The 22,470-nt window shown below is 36.2% G+C and overlaps 1 protein-coding gene across 6 annotated transcripts in view; it reads right to left on the reverse strand.

Moving 5' to 3' along the window:
• The window catches only part of CACNA2D1 (calcium voltage-gated channel auxiliary subunit alpha2delta 1), a 512,643-nt gene that overhangs the window by 178,952 nt on the left and 311,221 nt on the right, over positions 1 to 22,470 (reverse strand). For all 6 annotated transcript variants that reach the window (XM_067746078.1, XM_067746077.1, XM_067746079.1 and 3 more), the window contains one exon: positions 7,400 to 7,529. In XM_067746078.1, coding sequence (XP_067602179.1) covers positions 7,400 to 7,529 — 130 coding nt within the window. The remainder of the gene's footprint in view (positions 1 to 7,399; positions 7,530 to 22,470) is intronic.

A 22,470-nucleotide genomic window follows, 5' to 3' on the forward strand; every position in this document is an offset into this window, starting at 1 on the left:
CTTATATCTTGGCTCACAAATCAAGCCTGGGTAAATTTAATAAAATTGAAATTGTATCACGTATCTTTTCCGACCACAATGTTATGAGACTAGATATCAATTATAGGAAAAAATATGTAAAAAATACAACCACATGAAGGCTAAACAATACACTACTTAATAACCAAGAGATCACTGGAGAAATCAAAGACAAATCAAAACATACCTAGAAACAAATGACAATGAAAATACGACAACCCAAAACCTATGGGATGTAGCAAAAGCAGTTCTAAGAGGGAAGTTTATAGCAATACAATCCTACCTTAAGAAACAGGAAACACCTCGAATAAACAACCTAACCTTGCACCTAAAGCAATTAAAGAAAAATAAAAAAAAACCCAAAGTAAGCAGAAGGAAAGAAATCATAAAAATCAGATCAGAAATAAATGAAAAAGAAATGAAGGAAACGATAGCAAAGATCAATAAAACTAAAAGCTGGTTCTCTGACAAGATAAAAATAATTGATAAACCATTAGCCAGACTCATCAAGAAAAAAAGGGAAAAGACTCAAATCAATAGAATTAGAAACGAAAAAGGAGAAGTAACAACTGACACTGCAGAAACACAAAGGATCATGACAGATTACTACAAGCAACTGTATGCCAATAAAATGGACAACCTGGAAGAAATGGACAAATTCTTAGAAATACACAACCTTCCAAGACTGAACCAGGAACAAATAGAAAATATGAACAGACCAGTCACAAGCTCTGAACTTGAAACTGTGATTAAAAATCTTCCAACAAACAAAAGCCCAGGACCAGATGGCTTCACAGGCGAATTCTATCAAACATTTAGAGAAGAGCTAACACCTATCCTTCTCAAACTCTTCCAAAATATAGCAGAGGGAGGAACACTCCCAAACTCATTCTATGAGGCCGCCATCACCTTGATACCAAAACCAGACAAGGATGTCACAAAGAAAGAAAACTACAGGCCAATTTCACTGATGAACATAGATGCAAAAATCCTCAACAAAGTACTAGCAAACGGAATCCAACAGCACATTAAAAGGATCATACACCATGATCAACTGGGGTTTATCTCAGGAATTCAAGGATTCTTCAATATACGCAAATCAATCAATGTGATCCACCATATTAAAAACTTGAATGAGAAAAACCATATGATCATCTCAATAGATGCAGAGAAAGCTTTCGACAAAATTCAACACCCATTTATGATAAAAACCCTCCAGAAAGTAGGCATAGAGGGAACTTTTCTCTACATAATAAAGGCCGTATATGACAAACCCACAGCCAACATCATCCTCAGGGTGAAAAACTGAAAGCATTTCTACGAAGATCAGGAACAAGACAAGGTTGCCCACTCTCACAACTATTATTCAACATAGTTTTGGAAGTTTTATCCACAGCAATCAGAGGAGAAAAGGAAATAAAAGGAATCCAAATTGGAAAAGAAGAAGTAAAGCTGTCACTGTTTGCAGATGACATGATCCTATACATAGAGAATCCTAAAGATGCTACCAGAAAACTACTAGAGCTAATCAATGAATTTGGTAAAGTAGCAGGATACAAAATTAATGCACAGAAATCTCTGTCATTCCTACACACTAATGATGAAAAATCTGAATGAGAAATTAAGAAAACCCTCCCATTTACCACTGCAACAAAAAGAATAAAGTATCTAGGAGTAAACCTACCTAGGGAGACAAAAGACCTGTATGCAGAAAATTATAAGACACTGATGAAAGAAATTAAAGATGATACAAACAGATGGAGAGATATACCATGTTCTTGGATTGGAAGAATCAACACTGTGAAAATGACTATACTACCCAAAGCAATCTACAGCTTCAATGCAATCCCTATCCAACTACACTGGCATTTGTCACAGAACTAGAACAAAAAATTTCACAATTTGTATGGAAACACAAAAGACCCCGAATAGCCAAAGCAATCTTGAGAACGAAAAACGGAGCTGGAGGAATCAGGCTCCCTGACTTCAGACTATACTACAAAGCTACAGTAATCAAGACAGAATGGTACTGGCACAAAAACAGAAATATAGATCAGTGAAACAGGATAGAAAGCCCAGAGATAAATCCACGCACATATGGTCACCTTATCTTTGATAAAGGAGGCAAGAATATACAGTGGAGAAAAGACAGCCTCTTCAATAAGTGGTGCTGGGAAAACTGGACAGCTACATATAAAAGAATGAAATTAGAACACTCCCTAAAACCATACACAAAAATAAACTCAAAATGGATTAAAGACCTAAATGTAAGGCCAGACACTATCAAACTCTTAGAGGAAAACATAGGCAGAACACTGTATGACATAAATCACAGCAAGATCCTTTTTGACCCACCTCCTAGAGAAATGGAAATAAAAACAAAAATAAACAAATGGGACCTAATGAAACTTCAAAGCTTTTGCACAGCAAAGGAAACGATAAACAGGAGCAAAAGACAATCCTCAGAATGGGAGAAAATATTTGCAAATGAAGCAACTGACAAAGGATTAATCGCCAAAATTTATAAGCAGCTCATGCAGCTCAATAACAATAAAACAAACAACCCAATCCAAAAATGGGCAGAAGACCTAAATAGACATTTCTCCAAAGAAGATATACAGATTGTCAACAAACACATGAAAGAATGCTCAACATCATTAATCATTAGAGAAATGCAAATCAAAACGAGAATGAGATATCATCTCACACTGATCAGAATGGCCATCATCAAAAAATCGAGAAACAATAAATGCTGGAGAGGGTGTGGAGAAAAGGGAACCCTCTTGCACTGTTGGTGGGAATGTAAATCGATACAGCCACTATGGAGAACAGTATGGAGGTTCCTCAAAAAACTCAAAATAGTACTACCTTATGACCCAGCAATCCCAATACTGGGCATATACCCTAAGAAAACCATAATTCAAAAAGAGTCATGTACCACAATGTTCACTGCAGCTCTATTTACAGTAGCCAGGACATGGAAGCAACCTAAGTGTCCATCAACAGATGAATGGAGAAAGAAGGTGTGGCACATATATACAATGGAATATTACTCAGCCATAAAAAGAAACGAAACTGAGTTATCTGTAGTGAGGTGGATGGACCTAGAGACTGTCATACAGAGTGAAGTATGTCAGAAAGAGAAAAACAAATACCATACGCTAAACCATATATATGGAATCTAAAAAAAAAAAAAAGAAAAAAATGGTCATGAAGAACCTAGGGCAAGATGGGAATAAAGACACAGACCTACTAGAGAATGAACTTGAGGACACGGGGAGGGGGAAGGGTAAGCTGTGACAAAGTGAGAGAGTGGCATGGACATATATACACTACCAAACGTAAAATAGATAGCTAGTGGGAAGCAGCCGCATAGTACAGGGAGATCAGCTCGGTGCTTTGCGACCACCTGGAGGGGTGGGATAGGGAGGGTGGGAGGGAGACTCAAGAGGGAAGAGATATGGGGACATATGTATATGTATAACTGATTCACTTTGTTATAAAGCAGAAACTAACACACCATTGTAAAGCAATTATACTCCAATAAAGATGTTAAGAAAAAAGAAATTTTATCTATTGTAGTACTTAAAAGTATAAAGTTTAGCATTAGAATTTATATGATATTTGACCCCATTTCTTACCAATGATGTGGCCTTTCATTAAAGACTCAGCTTCAATTTCTCCTTCTTCAAAATTATTGAGCAAAGTTATTTAAATAAATGAGATATTATAATTTACTAGTCTGGTGAATTAGGTTCTTATTATTTTAGGTTTTAATAATCTAGGGAAAAAGTGCATTTTTCACTGATTTCTTAAACATCAGCCCATTGAAAAATTAAGCAAAGTTATTTTGTTTTGATATTCCTGGGTAACCTACTCCTGAAGAGATACCTTCCTCCTCTCTATTTTCAGCTTTTTAATAGTTCAACAACGACAGAACAGAAAGTCTCTAGTATAAGTGAGGTGGGTGGGGGAAGGAGGAAGCAAGTCGAAAAGCAATATGAAAAATCCCATTTAGGTTATTTCATTAGTAAGTGTTCACATTTGAATATATATTTTATAGGACTGTACCCCAAACTGTTAGTCACGATTAGGTGTTACAGTTGGAGACTTTCATCTTCTATCTTAAATAAGCATGCACTATTAAAATTTCTGCTACTGTGGTACATGGCTTTTAGAAAGAGAAAGAAATCTGTTTTTAAGTGTGTGAGGTTGTTAGGGCCCAGGGCAATCCACCCCAAAATGCACCTCAATGGCATATTGATTATTTTGAATAAAGTTATGTGAGAAACAACCAATGGAAAATAAATGATAAAAAAGAAAAGCTCTGATGCCCCTTTTTCCCCTTAAAAGTGGGAAATAAATCTCCCATGTGATACCAGGAGGATAGAAAGCATCCCTATCACCAAAGTTAGGGAATTCAAGGCTAAGCAAGCTGTATAGACAAAGTTTGTTACTTCATTAGTCTGCTACCCCAAACACAAGCCCCCTTGTTTTGTTACATCTCTTCAAATAGTTGTTTCTTTGTCTAAATATGATATATTATTGGCCTGCTCTGGACACTTCGGGGGGGGGGGTCCCATTTTTATGACTTACATGCATTAATTAATTAATTTTTTAAATTAATATTTTCATCTGTCTTGTGTCAATTATTAGACCAGCCAAAAGAACTCAAGAAGAGCTGGGGCGGGGGGTGGGGGTAGGGATGTGGAATCTCCCCCTCCCTGGACAAAGTTCTGATATCCTTCCTTGGGAATTTAATGGAAAGTTTGAGGATTTCTGGATAATCACTACTGGCAACAAAACAGAAACACAATCATGAAAGCTTGCTAACAAATTAAAAACACTCAAGCTGGCCTCAAGTTTGTTCAACATAGTACTACAGATCAGATAACAGAGGACTGACATAAAAATGTTTTGACTCAAAACTTCTATATCCAGCCAGTTTGTTCTTCTAAAGTAAGTTCAAAAGAAAGATATAATTGTAGAGTAATAAGATTATCATCCTGTTGACATACCTGAAAACAGGTGATAACAATTTCGAAAGGAAATAAAATGGATGAAATAATTTTTAAAAAACTGAGAAACACAACCATACAGCTCAGTATTATCTGATTAATTGTTGTTATAATAGTTGCAAAATTTAATTGCAAACATCAAAAATAATTCTTGAAAAAAGAATGCAACAGACAAAGTAAAAAACGAAAAATAAGAAAAACAAAACTGAACCTACATCCCAGTAATTCCTAAAAGGACTTGGAATTAATAGGGTGAGTTGTAAAGAAGTAAGATTACATTTAATTCTCATGTAACATCAGAAACTACTTACATGCACCATTGTTTCTATTATAGAGAAAAATCATATGTTTAATATCTTTAAAGACTTGATATGATGAAAACAACATGTACTTTTAAAAATATTTAAAAGGGGCTTCCCTGGTGGCGCAGTGGTTGAGAGTCTGCCTGCTGATGCAGGGGACACGGGTTTGTGCCCCGGTCCAGGAAGATCCCACATGCCGCGGAGTGGCTGGGCCCGTGAGACATGGCCACTGAGCCTGCGCGTCCGGAGCCTGTGCTCCGCAACGGGAGAGGCCACAACAGTGAGAGGCCCACGTACCACACACACACACACAAATATATATATATATATTAAAATATATATTAAAATATTAATTATATTAATATATTTTAATTATTATTAATAAATTATATTAATAAATATATATTAATATATATTATATATTTTATATATATATTAAAAAGGTGAAACAAAAATGAATAAAACAATTTGACAGAAGATGAAATTTATATTATGGAAAAACTAAGACATGTACTTAAAAATGCCCTTTTAAACAACAATCTTGGAATGAATCCAAAAAATTAAGGCTAATTTTTTATATTAGTCCTTGAATTTAATCCTTTTTGTGTAAATAAACTTTAACTGTAATTAATAATACCAGCAAACAGTTACATAATGCTTACTATGAGCCTGGCACTCTTATGCAAACTCAAACATACTAACTTACTTTTACCCTCAAATGAACTTTTCGGTTTAGTAAACTTATCCCCATTTTATGGGTGAGCAATGCTAGCCCATAAAGTTAATAAATTTGCCAAAGGAAATACTGCTAAAATTTATATTTGAAATTTAATTTAACCCAGGCTGTCTGCATCCAGAATCCAGGCAGTTCTAGATACACTCTGGATACCCAGTACACTTTACAGCCTTTTTAATTAAGGGAACTATTAGAAATATACTTTCTGGGGCTTCCCTGGTGGCGGAGTGGTTGAGAGTCCGCCTGCCGATGCAGGGACACGGGTTCATGCCCCAGTCCAGGAAGATCCCACATGCCGCGGAGCGGCTGGGCCCGTAAGCCATGGCCGCTGAGCCTGCACTCCGCAACAGGAGAGGCTACAACAGTGAGAGGCCTGCGTACCGCAAAAAAAAAAAAAAAAAAAAAAAAAGAAATATACTTTTTAAATTCTCAAGTGGTTCTTTCTCCTTACCACTTACTTATGTGAAAGGCAGGGTACAAGGGGGAAAAGTGGGAACGAGTTAGAAAATGGATAACATCTAAGACCAGAGCTGTGAATGGGCAAAGACCCTGCTTTCTGGGTCACAGCTGGTCCTCATAGATGATTAGGCTGCACTTAAAAGAATTCCTACTTAGAATTGTCAGGTTCTGCCCTTATTAGTATATAGGGTATCTCTAAGAAATACCACTGGCACAAGCTTCCTCCCCTGTATCTTCCTAAATAACTTATTCCCCTCCCTTCCTCACAGTGAAGCCTTCTCAATCAAGTCTTCCAGTTGATGTTTTTCTATTTCTTTAGGTCTATCATTCATTCCTTTAACCAACACTTTTTATCTTGAGTCCACAATATACTAAGACAGTGGTATCTTTTTCTTATATCCTAGAGTAAGGCAGAGATACACAGAGAGAGACAAAGAGAGACAGTAAAACACAGTAAGATGTGATAAGAACTAGAGAGTCTACAATGTACATCTCGCTTCCTTTAGCAGTTTGTGGATCTGTACTACTGCTACATAGTTTTGACTTTTAAAAAAATACATCTATTATTTTTTAAGTTATTGATATCAATTGGAAAGGCAGAATTATTTGTTAAACAACAGAGTAGAAGGACACCTCCATGGATACAGGCTCTCCTGCAAATATTCACAGAGTGAGAGCCTATGAACAATATATTGCTCATGAAAATCAAGTTTTTTCTTTTGTATAAATCAAAGTTTACCACAGACTCTTAAATGACATGTGAACAAAACACTATCACAGTTGCTCCTTTTTTTTTTCCAAATATTAGATATTTAAGATAGATGAGAACATGGTATTCCAAGAGTTGTTCACATTCTTTTACTTACAGCCCTCATAGATGTCAGTGGGAATATGGACTGCTGCGTGCTGATAGGATATTTGTCGCCCAAAATTAGCATCATCGATAAAAACAGGTTTTATCCTCTGGCTGCCTGGCTCACTATCGTTCTTTTCTGGCTATAAAGAAAAAATAGACAATAAACAGAATATTACAACTTATGCTAACACAGGTATTCTCACATTCACTTCTTCATTTGCCAAATGCATAGTCTTTAAAAAACAGATCTACAAGAATATTTTAAAATATAGTCCCATGATGACATCAGACACACAAATTTCCATTCAGGTATTAGCTTTCACATTATAACCTAACTTCTCTCCTAATTTCCTCAACGTTGGAGTCACTCGGGATCATCCTGAGAGGACCAGAGCTTTCCCACATCCAGTACTTATTAGAAAGTACATTTAAAGAATAGCCTAAGTACCTTTATATACAACCAAATTAAAAGTTTCCCCTTGAAATAAATTTCACCACTTATGTTACCAAATTTCTATTATTTTTAGTTTGATAACCAAAGCTACACATGACCTTTGTGTAAAAATAATAATAATAGCAATGAAGGATTATTTTATGTCATATTCCCTTGATTTCTACATGTATTCCAGGTGTATCAATTTTTGTTTTAAAAAAGTAAGTATAAATACTAAGAAAGAAGAGATCTATTGTAACTCTTAGTACAATCAAATCCTAACTTCAACCAATTTGTCTCCCAAGGTAGGAGAAAAGATCCAATCAATGACGATTCAAGAAAACCCCACAAGAGTTTCAGGTTAAAGATTAATTTTGAGCTATTTGAACTATGGTTGTGACACTGAATTACCCTGGCAAGATTATCCAGTTTCTCGTCTGGCAAGATACTAAGAACCTCACTCATTTATCCAAAATGCATCTCTCTAACAATTGTTTTTGCCTACTTATGTTAAACATTTTATTCCCCCAGTGCAAATATAGTTAACTCCTTCCTAAGTAAACATTTTTTTATTAAGTTCAGACCTGTATTATCAACTCCATTTTAGGGACTAATGTATCCCATATTCCCAAGGTAATTTCCTCAAAACAAAACTGAAAAAAGAATCACAACGTTTGACTATTTTCACAGCACACTGCAGTAATGCAACTGATAAGCAAGAGAAAAGACTTAAATGGACAATCAGAAAATTTCATAAGAAGGCTGGTAGAATGTGGCAACACGAAGTCTACAAAGAAGTGATAGTGTCCAACTTTTTAGATGGCTCTGAAAATTTCTATAACCAGATAACCCATCAGTATCCCAAGATATTTTAAAACACACACACGCCCGCGAGTGTGTGTTTCCCTAAGGAAGTTGCAACACTGGAAAGATTATTTAGACACAAATATTAGCAAAAGGGCTTTTTTTTTTTTTTTTTTGCTTGCGGTGCGCGGGCCTCTCACTGTTGTGGCCTCTCCCGTTGCGGAGCACAGGCTCCGGACGCGCAGGTTCAGCGGCCATGGCTCACGGGCCCAGCCGCTCTGCGGCATGTGGGATCTTCCCAGACTGGGGTGCAAACCCGTGTCCCCTGCGTCGGCAGGCGGACTCTCAACCACTTCGCCACTAGGGAAGCCCAGGGCTTTTTTTTTTAATCAATGACTTCTAAAGCTGCAAGTCCAACTCATTATGTAATGAAATCAATTTAATTGGTCATGACCAAATTATTTTTCAAATGAAACAATGTTGAAAGAAAATATGAAAATACTCTCTATAATAAGGGGAAGGACTATATTTGGAAACTGTGGTTTAGGTATTCTGTTTTGGGGGGTTTTATGTTTTATTATACTTTGTTGAAAAGGAAAAATTACATTTTTAGAATGTTTTTATGAGTCAATTTAATGTGCTGAATATAAAAATTAAAAAAAAAAAAGGGGGCTTCCCTGGTGGCACAGTGGTTGAGAGTCTGCCTGCCGATATGCAGGGGACGCGGGTTTGTGCCCCGGTCCGGGAAGATCCCACGTGCCGCGGAGCGGCTGGGCCCGTGAGCCATGGCCGCTGAGCCTGCGCGTCCGGAGCCTGTGCTCCGCAACGGGAGAAGCCACAGCGGTGAGAGGCCCGCGTACCGCAAAAAAAAAAAAAAAAAGTTGAAGACAGATCACTGTTTTTTATCCATGTGAAAGCCACAAAGATATAATTGCTCCCCCATTAACTAGATACACAAAATAATGAAACAGTAGTGTTGAAAGTCTAAATTTTGGCAAAATACCTACACGCAGGAATCACGAATTCATACTCTTTTCTAAAACAGACGTTACGTGTGTACAGCATGAAGGATAAGAAAAGAAAGGAGAAAGATGTTAAGAAAAAGAGGCACTATAGCGCCAAAGAACACGTAACCTAACACATCTGCCAGCATTCCAACTGCTAATAAAGGAAAGAATAAAAGTAATAACTGGGGTTTGGTCTTGGATTCAACCGTGAATTTTAACATATTTTAAAATTCATCCTCTATTCTATGGCTCTCTGTTCCTGGGCACAATTGACTTGAATAAGAGAAGGGATCATTAAAACAAACTACTTTCATTAATAACAAGAATGTAAAGAGGGTCTCACCTAATAAATGATGTCATTTTTCTTCTCAACTGCAAACATCCTGAATTAGTGAAAAGCCTCAATATTTATTTTAAAGCAGAGGTTTCTCAAAGTGTGGTCCTTGAAGAAGCAGCATCAGCAACCACTGAAACTTTTTAGAGTTCAGGCTCTCAGGCCCCACCCCAAACTAGTCAATTAGAAACGTCAGGGGGCGGGATCCAGCAAGTAGTAGTTCAACAAACCCTCCAGGTGATTGTAATACACACTAAAACTGCAAGTCCACTGCTTTACAATCAATAGTTTAAATTGCACACACATTTTTGTTTAGAGCTACTCATGAAAAAGTTAGGATTAATAATAAGCATATTAATGGATGTCTGAATTTTTCTACCCTCCATAGGGTAGAAACACTGTTTTATTATTACTGAATAATAGATGTGTGCACATGGTAATATGGCCAGTAATATCTGTCAAAGGATATTTCAAAAGACAGTAGTTTCTCAAGATACTCTAAGGGTTAACTCCAACCTGAAATAACTTGGGGAAATATTCTTCTACTCTTCTGTCAAGAGAATAACAAAGCACATTGGAACATCAAAAGCTCTGAAATAAGCGTCACTAAAGAAAACCATGTTTAACCCAGTGTTCTCAACCTTATGTGACCCTGGAATTTTTTTTTTTTCATACAAAACCTATTACAAAGAACATACTTACAAAAAGCTGTGGAAAGTAAAGACATCAGAAGATTTGCTTCTACTCAGTCGTATTAATAACACCTCAGACTAGGGCCAGTCACTGTTCCTTGGGCTTCAGCTTTCTGACTTACAACTAACGCTGGGCCGCAGGTGTGGTCCTTATTCCCTGGGGCATATCAGAATCACCTGGGGAGCCCTGTCCCCCCACCAATAAAGCGGTGAATCACAACAGGGAGGACATCTTTGGAAAGAATCTCTCAGTTGGTTCTAATATCCTCTCCTACTTAAATTAAGAAGACTCAAACTAAAGAATCTATGTTATTTTCAGTTATGAAAAAATTATAGTCCTATTTCTATAATTTTAGAAAATATTACATTAGTTTCTGTAAGCATATCTTTTCCAGAAATCCTAGTTATATCTATCTCTGGCAAAATTTAGATATATGAAAAGTAGAAAGATTTGATAATAAGAGACAGAGTGAACTATACCTATGAATTAGGGTTAGGAATATGTGCATAAGTGCAATCATTTCATTCATTCACTCACTCAAGAAATAATGTATTGGTAGAGTGGAGGATTTAATGATAACATTTATAGAAATGTCATTTAATATCTAAATCTTCAAACAAATGTGCAACAATAGTAAAATAGTCACAATAAGTATGACAAATACAATTTTATATTGTTATTAAGGAATATAAAAGAGCAATTACATTGGGAATGTACATATATGCTGTATTTGTTTTTAAATGGTTTTAAGCTTAAATGTAGGTGTTAAGCACAAAGAAAGAAGAGAAAATCAGCCTATACTTTTAGAGGAAAAGAGAGAAATGTAGGGATGAGTACATAGCAAACACTAGTAGCCCTATCACTGGTTTTTATAGTTTTGATGGTATTCATCTTTGTGCTTTCTTGTTGTTTCCAATGTAATACAATAAACATGTATTATATTTGCAATTTAAAATATTAATTTTTGTTTTAAGTCCTTTCTAGAGTGCTATTAAGCACTATACGATTATCTTACTAAGGTGGAAGTTGCTTCTATTTCCTCTGAGCCCTCTCACACTTAAAAATTATGTTTTAAATGTATTTTAATAGAGATTCTTTCACTTTTCAATTGCCATAGAGGGAATTCCCAGGCGGTCCAGTGGTTAGGACTCAGTGCTTCCACTACTGAGGCCGGTTCAACCCCTGGTCAGGGAAATAAGATCCTGCAAGCTGCATGGTGCAGCCAGTAAATAAATAAATAGCCATATAAAGGGCTTTTAGGAATAATTTAAAATAATGTACTTCTCAACTTGTATAATCATGTATCACGTCTAGTTTTAATGTACAGATGCTAAATATATTAAGAAAAAATAATATGGTTGTTGCCCATGGTCCCCCCCCCGCCCTTTATTACACTCTCCATAAATTGAAGTCATTTCATGAAAAGATTAAAATTTCTAAATGTAACTCATTTCATCATAATCCATCTTTACTTTTCTTGATATACTATGGGATTATATAGTATAATTAACATAGAGCAAATACTAGACACAAAGGAACTGACTGAGAAAAGGAAAGTGGAGAAAAGCTACTTAACACATATTGTTTAGTGTGTTAAAAATTTCAAATAAATTGTCCCCCTGGAATTAAGATCTCATTGTTTGCCAGACCACAAGAAAAATTAAGTCAGCATGTCTCTTGCCAATTTTTTTCCCCAAAACATCTCTTCTGAATTCTCCTGACTACCCTATATAAATGTGTACAGAGACGCTGAGGAGGTAAATTCCAAAATGTATTCAAATGTATCTGGTAAAACACATAAGTGAAACATGAGAAGCATGTTCCTCTGACTATTCATCTCAACATAATTTCATTTATTAAATAATAGATTAGATCACTCAGAGACAGAGGTACCAGCTAATCCTGGATGGGTCATTCGATTTTGCAAGCAGTACCTATTCGCAAATTTCATTTGGAAAGTCACCATGATGTCTATGACAGGCACAAAAGACTTTCGCATATTTAATATATTTATCTCAAATGAAACACTCTTAGAATTGATTTTTATAATAAAACATTTGTTTTTAATATTTTTAATCTTTTTCATGCTATAACTATTTCTACCAACAGTAAAATGTTCAGAAATTAAAAGTTCATATATTTCACTTAAATTACAAAAAAAATTAGCTTAATTATTGTGCACAATTCAGGCTGAACATGCTCACTGAGAAACTTTGCTCACAATCACATTATGGTTAGGTTTACCTCCCCCTGCTCTCTAATTTTTGTGTATCTCACAAAACTGTGAGAAAATTAGTTGATACTAAATAAGAGCTGGGACCCTCTACAGGGGCATGACAATTGGCATTTCTATCCCACTAGTGAAGGGTGTAAATGAACGTGTTCTTGTGTAATGAACTAAACTCTTCAATAACCAGAGACTACAGACTTGTATACAATTCTCCACAGTGTATAAGAGTATATTTTAAAACTTCCACCTCCAAATACATCCTTTTCTTTTTTACAACTATTTCACAGATGTTGTTTACAAGAGGGCCTTACAACTTTCACAACATACACGTTATTGATTCTTGAAATTTTTAGTCTCAATTGTATTCCCAATATCAAACAAAACTTTGGATACACAATATGCTTTTAGGCATGATATTATCATCCAATGTAAATAACTATCATGGATGTATTATATTTACAATAGACTTTCATACAGCCAGCAAGGTGGAAAAGGCTGCTATACTGACATGTTGGTATCTACTCTATGAATTAAAAAATAAAGTTGCTCCCGTAGCCACTAGTTCACCACTGGAATGTAAGCTGGTTACCAGTTCTTACCCACACATAGGAAAGCCGCCTTTTTAGTAAATCACATGCATCAATTAGAAGTGGAGATTCATCAAAGCAGCTGCAGCTGTCCATGCCCAATTAAAGAATAATAAATAGAGAAAAAGGTGCTGAGCCTTCAGCCAATTATAATTGTTCTGGTCAGGGTGTGAGGCCAGGCTGAAAAGTAAATAATGAGTCCAGTTACAGTGGCAATAAGAGTACTGTTGAGTCTCCTGAGTTAATTGGTTTAAGCTGCTATTTTTCTCCCTGAGGATGCTGTGACTCAGAGACACAGTGGATGAATAGAACTGAAAAGGAAATATGAGTTGGATGACACTGAATACATGACACTAAGGGCTTAAATATAATATTTGTCCATTTGCTTTACTGAATCATAACAATAAGAAAATAAAAATTTTAAATTATAATTTAATGAATAGACATATTGTCCTTTGAAAAAACATGAGTTCAGCTAATCATAATATATTTGATGAGGAAATAAAGAGTTTTTTTTATGAATTGAGAAGATTTCTCCAGTTCTTCAAGTAGTTAAAATGTTTTAGCTGCTTAGATTTACCCTATGGAAAAACTATAGCATTAATTCCTCAGAGGCAATTTACTCAATATATTAAGAATGTTTTACAGTTAACATGAAAAATAAACATAACATTAGTGGTCAGAAGAAACTTGAAGAAATAATTCTATTCCTTAAAATTAGACCTACTGTTAAATTTCTGCATATTCTTCTACTATTAATTATGATATATAAAAGAGAAGGAAGAAACAGTCTGAAATAAGCAGACTTTGGAGGTAGGGGGAACAGTAAGCAACTGAAACTGTGCAATACACAGAGAAAGACAGCAAGTTAAAAAAATACATAGGTGATATTAAAGCAAAAAAATATACATTTTCTAATATGACGAAGCGAATCAAAGACAACTATGAATTTGAAACACATAAAACAACTAAATTAAGTCAAAAACGGACACTGATCACTGCAAGAACTTGTTCATTAAAATTTAAAAGCGGCATTCCTTAAATAAAATGTATTGAGGTTGCTGATAAGGATTACAATAACGATTTAATAAGGTGGAATACAAAATCTGAGGACATCCTCAAAATAAAACTGATGAATTTTTAGTTTGCATGATGGAGGAATGCGTGTGAATCACCTATCCCAGGATCTACCCTCAATGAGCATAAGAGCCATCACAGTATCACAATACAGGTAAGTGTGATGACAAGGACTGAGGGCTGGTTTAAACTCTACGAGTAGTATGAAAATTTCAAATTATCAGCATTAGAAAGGGATGTAATACTCTGAACATATATATACATATCTTTTTTATACATAAATATGTAACCTAAATTTTGGGGAGTGGCTGATAGGGTATTTTCTCTACTAAGGGACTGTGAAATGGTGTCTTGCCTATGAAAAGAACTATGTGATTTCAGATAGTCTGAAAGTTCAATACAAGCACTCTCCCCACCCCTCCGGAAACCATATAGTGGTATATATTATATTAGGAAAGGAAAACATTTCAATGGGGCCAATCTATTTGTTAAAAAATTAAAAGCAAATTTTCATATTATGAAGATTATGACAGACAAATATACTTTAAAAAATAGTCAGGACAAAACAGGTTAAACAAAAAAACTTTGTGAGGTAGAAAGATCAATTATTTTCCCTTGATACCTAAGGCAAAGATTGACTAACACCTTACAAGTAATATACAGTAAAAAAAAGCCTGGAGGGGCTTCCCTGGTGGCGCAGTGGTTGAGAGTCCGCCTGCCGATGCAGGGGACACAGGTTCGTTCCCCAGTCCGGGAAGATCCCACATGCTGTGGAGCGGCTAGGCCCGTGAGCCATGGCCACGTCCGGAGCCCGTGCTCCGCAACGGGAGAGGCCACAACAGGGAGAGGCCCGTGTACCAGAAAAAAAAAAAAAAGCCTGGAGTCCAGGACGCCAAGATCCCACCATACTTACAAAGAAATGAAAATCTCTCTATGGCCCATAAGACTCTGAATGATCTATTTCCAGCCTGACTCCTCATCCAGATCTCCTGCCCTGCCTTCCCTTGCTCATTGCCACATTGGACTGTTTTCTGGTCCTCACACACATTATGCTCTTCCTGGTTTAACGTCCCTGGGTCTGCTGTTCCTTTTGTCTGGTAGGTTGTTCCCTGGTCTTTTTTCATAGTGTCAGTTCACTCTTCAGATCGCAGTTGAAAAATACTCTCTTGGAGATTCTCCCATCTAAATTATCCCCCATAGAATATTGAAAACATTACACTTCATTTATTACATTCAGAGCAATGTAGACATTACTGATTTTATAGAATTTCACATTAAGGTTTGTCAAACATTTACTGTACTGCTTAACATGCAAAATTTAAGTCATATCCTAAGATATATCCCTAGGATATATCTTAACATTGCTAAAATTTATGGATCTAGATGGCAGGACATCCCTTTCAAGATAAAGACTATAAAATAATAATTTTGTATAAAATGTCAAAGGAAGGGATAAAGATTGGTTACGTAACTGCGTTGGTGCGGTTGACTTTTGTTTCAATTCTGTCTTGCACAGATTGTGCCAATGTAACTTTGGAAGCAATAATTTTACTACATTTTTTTTTTAGGTATCTTTTAAAAATCGGTAATGCAACAATGCTCATTAAATGATCAGAATACTCTTTATTAAAATCAGAAATTTGGCATCAACACTTTGATATTCTAAATGGTGTTTAAGGATATATGGATGCGTAAAAACGCTATCAAATTTTTTATTTGCCCCATGTTTGCTATCTCACTACACTAAAATATAATCACCACGAGGGCAAGAGGCCTCATTGACATCGTTCGGTTGTGGCCCTAGCACCTAGCAAATCGCTTAGAACTGTATCTGCCTGCCCTATTTATAACATTTGTTGAGTGAATAAATAAACTTGAATCACTGTTTCCTAGTCCCCAGACTCATGCTTTTTCTACTTCAGCAGGAAGCAAGGACAAACACCAGAAGCAGTCCGGTGAATGGACAGACAGCGCCTCAGTCAGGAACCCAGCTTCTCAATCTCATTTCAACTCTGTGTACAACTCTGTGTGTCCTTGCTATGGCTTCTCAGATTTTTTTTTTTAAGGAACAGAGGGTAACAAGATCTGTAAACCTCCTTCTAGCTCTGAAAATTCTCATTCTGAAATCTATGAACTAAAAGCAAATTGTTTCCAAGGCTTTTTTTTTTTTTTAATGCCAAGTAACTGCAAGAACATGTAAATGATGAAAAGCGGGTATAAAGACTCCTTTTGGTAAATATTAGTAAACTTTAATATTTTTCTTATTTCATTTGCTAGAAATGGGTATAACTGTAAGTTCTAATGTTCTCTTCCACCAGTGAATTCCTTTGGAGACCACTGACCAAAAGACTCCTTTGGTATCCAAACCCCTTGACCCTGAGAATTTACATTTTAACTTAGGGCAATGCATTCAAAGCACAGAGCTATAGCTATCAATCAAACAGACAATGTGTAGGCGAACACGGGTTAGAACATTAGCTGGGCTTTTCACCTCCACTTCACGAGTTGAATTATTTCGATTACTTCACTCAAGTGACAGTCAAGGCCATCTTTTTGAGAAGAACTTAAATAAAAATGAACACACCATGCGTCAGTGGTCTCCAAAGGAATTCACTGGAAGGGTGGAAGAAAACATTAGAACTTACAGTTATACCCATTTCTAGCAAATGAAATAAAAAAATTAAAGTTTACTAATATTTACCCAAAAGAGTGACATTAGTATTCCCTTTCCCCTGGCCTTACTGTGTGTGTGGGTTGGTCTCAAGTCATCTGTCATCCTCCAGGTACCAAAAGGAGAAAGTGGAAACCCCACATACTGAAAATGAGCCACCTTCTCCCTTACACAGTCCCTTTCAATGTACTATTCTTCACTTTATATGTAAATTTACTTATTATTTTCTTGGGTTTAACCTACTCCATACGTGCTACCAGCTTTAAAAGATTTCTGAAATTAACAATGATTGAAGTTGAAATTCTAGTAATGGAAGTTGCACTAAACAAGAAGAGAATGACAGAGATGATGCTTCTATTCCCAGCACTAGCTCTTCTTCAGCCTCATTACCAGATAGAAAAGTGATTCAATTAGTTCAACCGGCAAGTTGGTCAAAAAAGTTAATATTATCAAGAAGATTATCATAAATATGGATTTAGATTTACTATATCGGTAACAATGTCCTGTGTTCATATGGGCTGTTGAGATATTTCCTATGGCATTATGAAGGCATCATAATTAAAGGCATTTAATAACTAAGCATCTAGAAAAGAACTATACTTTTTTTCTGGTGATTTTTAATGTCAAATGCCACTTAAACCAATACTTCATAAAATTTCACTTATCTTAAAATTTTAGATGTCTCTTGGGAGGTTTCTCAGCATATTAGTTCAATAGTATATAGAGAGAATTTATAAGTAAATATTGTTATATTGAGAGATGCATTTTTTTAACTGACATGCATGTGCAAGCAAAAAAAGGTTGAAGATACCATTCAAAACAATCCAGTCCCCATATCTCTGTTTACCCAATGCTGTACATAGGGTGAGTTTATAATGCCCACATAATGCCACCGAACTTTCCAAACAGTGAATATTCAGTGAGTTCTAAATAAATACACCATACACTAGCCTCTGGAAAGGAAGAACTGGATGTGGAATCTAAAAGAGAATTATGCATGCCACCACCCCAAAGCAGCTGAGGACCAACGTTTTAACTATCCTTGCAAAAGCAGCACATGCCCAAGTGCACAAAGCATTACAAAACTATCAAAACAGACTCAAAAGTTTTGGAAGAAGGCCCAAAAAACATATGGCGCTATTCCTAGAAGAAATGGAATCTAATCTTATCTTCCCCTCAATGAATCCTAATATGGCTATATATTTCACACAAGGGTGCATGCATTAATTTTAAGGTCTCCACGGTAAATATCACTAGGAATGATGGATCAGCTCACTGAAGATTTATGATTTAAAGTCTAACAATCTTTTTAATCACAGAGATTTTATTTTACCTACTGCAAGTCACTGTCAGCTAACAGCTGTCAATGAGGAAGCTGGTTGGATAAGTACGAGCCACATACATCAAAATTAAATACGGACAGAATGATGGATAGGTATAATAAATTAAAATTTTAAACCAAAACCATTTTCAAAACCTTTAATCTTAAGCCTTGATTTACAACAGTTCCAACACATGGCCTTCTCCTGTCCCCCATGGGGGCCCACGGAATAGGCAGTGTAGCACAGCACAGGGACACACGGCCCCTGCTGGGGATCACACGGACTGCACTGCATTCAGTTCCCTGCACTACCAAATCCCACATGTGTGACAGCGGACAAGTCACTTAAGCTCACTAAATTTTACTTGTCTTTTCTGGATATCATGAAAATAATAGTATTGCCACAAAGGATGAGTGTGAACTTTAAACGATAACATTACCTGCAAAGCATTTACTTTCTAGTATAGAACAAGTATACATATGTTAATTACTATTATAATCCAATCCAAACATATAGCATTGAAAATATTTACACCACTTATTTTAAATGCACACACACAAAAAGGTAACTCTGATTGTACCATTTACTATACAGAAGCAATTAATATTCTATCTCTATGCCATCTCCTATTTGAGGATTCAACAACAGTCATGAGCAGAGCCTGAAATAAAGGCTGTATACTATTAGACAGTTTTTTTAAAAAGCTGCCAAAGAGGACTTCCCTGGTGGCGCAGTGGTTGAGGGTCTGCCTGCTGATGCAAGGGACACGGGTTCGTGTCCCAGTCTGGGAAGATCCCACATGCCATGGAGTGGCTGGGCCCGTGAGCCACGGCCCCTGAGCCTGTGCGTCCGGAGCCTGTGCTCCGCAACGGGAGAGGCCACGGCAGTGAGAGGCCCGCGTATCGCCAAAACAAAAAAAGCTGCCAAAGAAACCTAGACTTCCTTTCTTTAATAATTAGAACAGAGTCGTCGCTGTCTGATACATATCCCTATTGGTTCATTCTAGAAACAGACTGATTTATTTCTACAAAATAAAATCAAATCATGAATGATTAGGCTTTTAAGAAGACATTTAGATAGGACATTATGTTGGAATAAGTTTTAATGTAGACAAGACTGGTAAGAAAATAAATTAGCAACATAAATATGCAAGGGAATTGAGCAGACTAGCCGAATGTCCCAGAAAGGTCAAATTTTTAGCATCATCAATATAATAAAACGTAGCAAATAAATCAACTCAAGTTATTGACATGGGAATTCTGGGCTGAATTTATTTCATTTGGATTTCAGTCTGAAACATAGGTCTTGGAATTAGGTTAATAAGAGTTTGTAATGATCTGCTTCGTCTTTGCTTGCTTTGGGAATTAGGAAAATATTGCTGCTTGCTGGCACAACTGAAATCTCCTGGGGAATCTGCTTCACTACATCTTTAGGAAAGTTAAGGATTTATTGGGACAGATGTCTCTAAAAACCTAAACAAGAACCTATATAAATTTCAAAACTAAAGAGAACCTGAATGTGGAATTTCATTAATAACTGTTGCATTATTAGCGTTTTTTTTCCATTTTATCTTGACATTTAATTATCTTTTCAAACCCAGATATATAAAACCTACAAGGATTTCAAGGCAAATTTTTGCACTGAGGTCACATTTATTTCTAAACGTTTTCTGAAGATTCTGATTTTTATTCTGTCACGCATTTTCTTAAGTTTTTCACACAAATGTAAGGATATTCATAACAATAAAATGAAAGAGGTCAAACTAGTACCCTTCAATTATTTTTAACACATCCACGCATATAAACGTGTTCCATTTGGAACTCAAATCAATATTAAATGTATTGTAGTAATATTAATAATTATTATTTTTAAAATTATACTCACTAACATTTCTGGATTGCCTACTGTAAGTCAGGGAATGTTCTAAATTCTTTATATGTGTTAACTAATTTAATTTTCACAGTAACAGTATGAGGTAGGTATCACATTACCTTTATTTTTCAGACCAAAAGAGTGAAACGCAGAGCCTTTAGGTGACTCTGCCGATATCACAAAGCTAGAAAATGGCAGAGATGGGCCTCAGATGCAGGCAGTGGGCCTCCAGAGTATAATGTCTTAATCATCAAGCTCTGCTTCTTCCTCCGTTTAACAATGTACACAGCACTTATACATGTATGTCTTGTTATTAATTAGGGATAAAAGTTTCCTATGGAAGTATTTAGGAGTGAAATGTCACATCTCTAATTTATCTTAAAATATTTAGCAAACAATACATACAGCAACTATGGAGACTCTGTTTACTGTTCTCTCTTCTTTATATTTAAAATATTTTTCCTGATAAAAAGTTAAAAACTAGGGCTTCCCTGGTAGCACAGTAGTTGAGAGTCCGCCTGCCGATGCTGGGGACGCAGGTTCGTGCCCTGGTCCGGGAAGATCCCACGTGCCGCGGAGTGGCTGGGCCCGTGAGCCACGGCCCCCGAGCCTGTGCGTCCGGAGCCTGTGCTCCGCAACGAGAGAGGCCCCAACAGTGAGACACCCGCGTACCGCAAAAAAAAAAAAAAAAAAAAAAATCTTACATTAAAACACTGTACCCACGTTAATGCTGTGGTCTCTCTGGAAATGAAATTTGACAACTTACTTATTCTAATTACATGTATAATTAGACGAAACTTCAGTTTGATGGACTAATAAAATAAGCTTGGTTTCATATTTCACAGAGATTCATAAAAACTTAGATTATCAGATCTCTCCAGACTTGGAACCCAAAATCTTGATCCTTATATTGCTTGTAGTATGGCAAACAAATATTCTAACTCTGCTACTTATTCCCAACTTGAATCAGTTTTAGACACAGGGGAAAGCACATTGTCTGTCTGACTTTACTTAGTTCTCATGACTGAACCAGGGGCTAATGAGAGGAAGGGACAGATGAGAGAAGAAGGAAAAATGTCCACTCCACTCCCATCTTCTGCAGCCTGCCCCGTTGTATGAACAAAAAGAAACGAATGTCTATATTAAAAAATTAATTCAAATACAGTCCACAGTCAAAGTCAGTCTTGCCATTCCTCTCTTAATATTGTTTCCACTCAACCTTGAAACAAAACAAACATTTTCGTTTGCACCATATTTGCAAACGGTTTCCTGTTTACTTTGCAAATATGGCACTACTTTAAAAAGCAAACAATCTCATTGTAGTTTGAGATTTTTCGCTTTTAAAGTAGTGCCATATATACAATGGAATATTATTCAGCCATAAAAAGAAACGAAATTGAGCTATTTGTAATGAGGTGGATAGACCTAGAGTCTGTCATACAGAGTGAAGTAAGTCAGAAAGAGAAAGACAAATACCATATGCTAACACATATATATGGAATTTAAGAAAAAAAATGTCATGAAGAACCTAGGGGTAAGACAGGAATAAAGACACAGACCTACTAGAGAATGGACTTGAGGATATGGGGAGGGGGAAGGGTAAGCTGCGACAAAGCGCGAGAGTGAGGCATGGATATATATATACACTACCAAACGTAAGGTAGATAGCTAGTGGGAAGCAGCTACATAGAACAGGGAGATCAGTTCTGTGCTTTGTGACCACCTGGAGGGGTGGGATAGGGAGAGTGGGAGGGAGGGAGACGCAAGAGGGAAGAGATATGGGAACATATGTATATGTATAACTGATTCACTTTGTTATAAAGCAGAAACTAACACACCATTGTAAAGCAATTATACTCCAATAAAGATGTAAAAAAAAAAAAAACTTTTGACATGAAAAAAAGAAGCGAACAATCTTCACAAATGCTATGTAAGCAATAGGGGGACTGAAACACAAACACCTACCCAATTTAACAAGCATTATCTCAGCAATTATCCTAAATCATTAAACAGAGAAAATGAGTAAGACCCTTACCTCAAGACACTAAAAT

The sequence above is a fragment of the Pseudorca crassidens genome, chromosome 8 (assembly GCF_039906515.1).
Source record: "Pseudorca crassidens isolate mPseCra1 chromosome 8, mPseCra1.hap1, whole genome shotgun sequence".
In the NCBI taxonomy this organism is placed as follows: Eukaryota; Metazoa; Chordata; class Mammalia; order Artiodactyla; family Delphinidae; genus Pseudorca; species Pseudorca crassidens.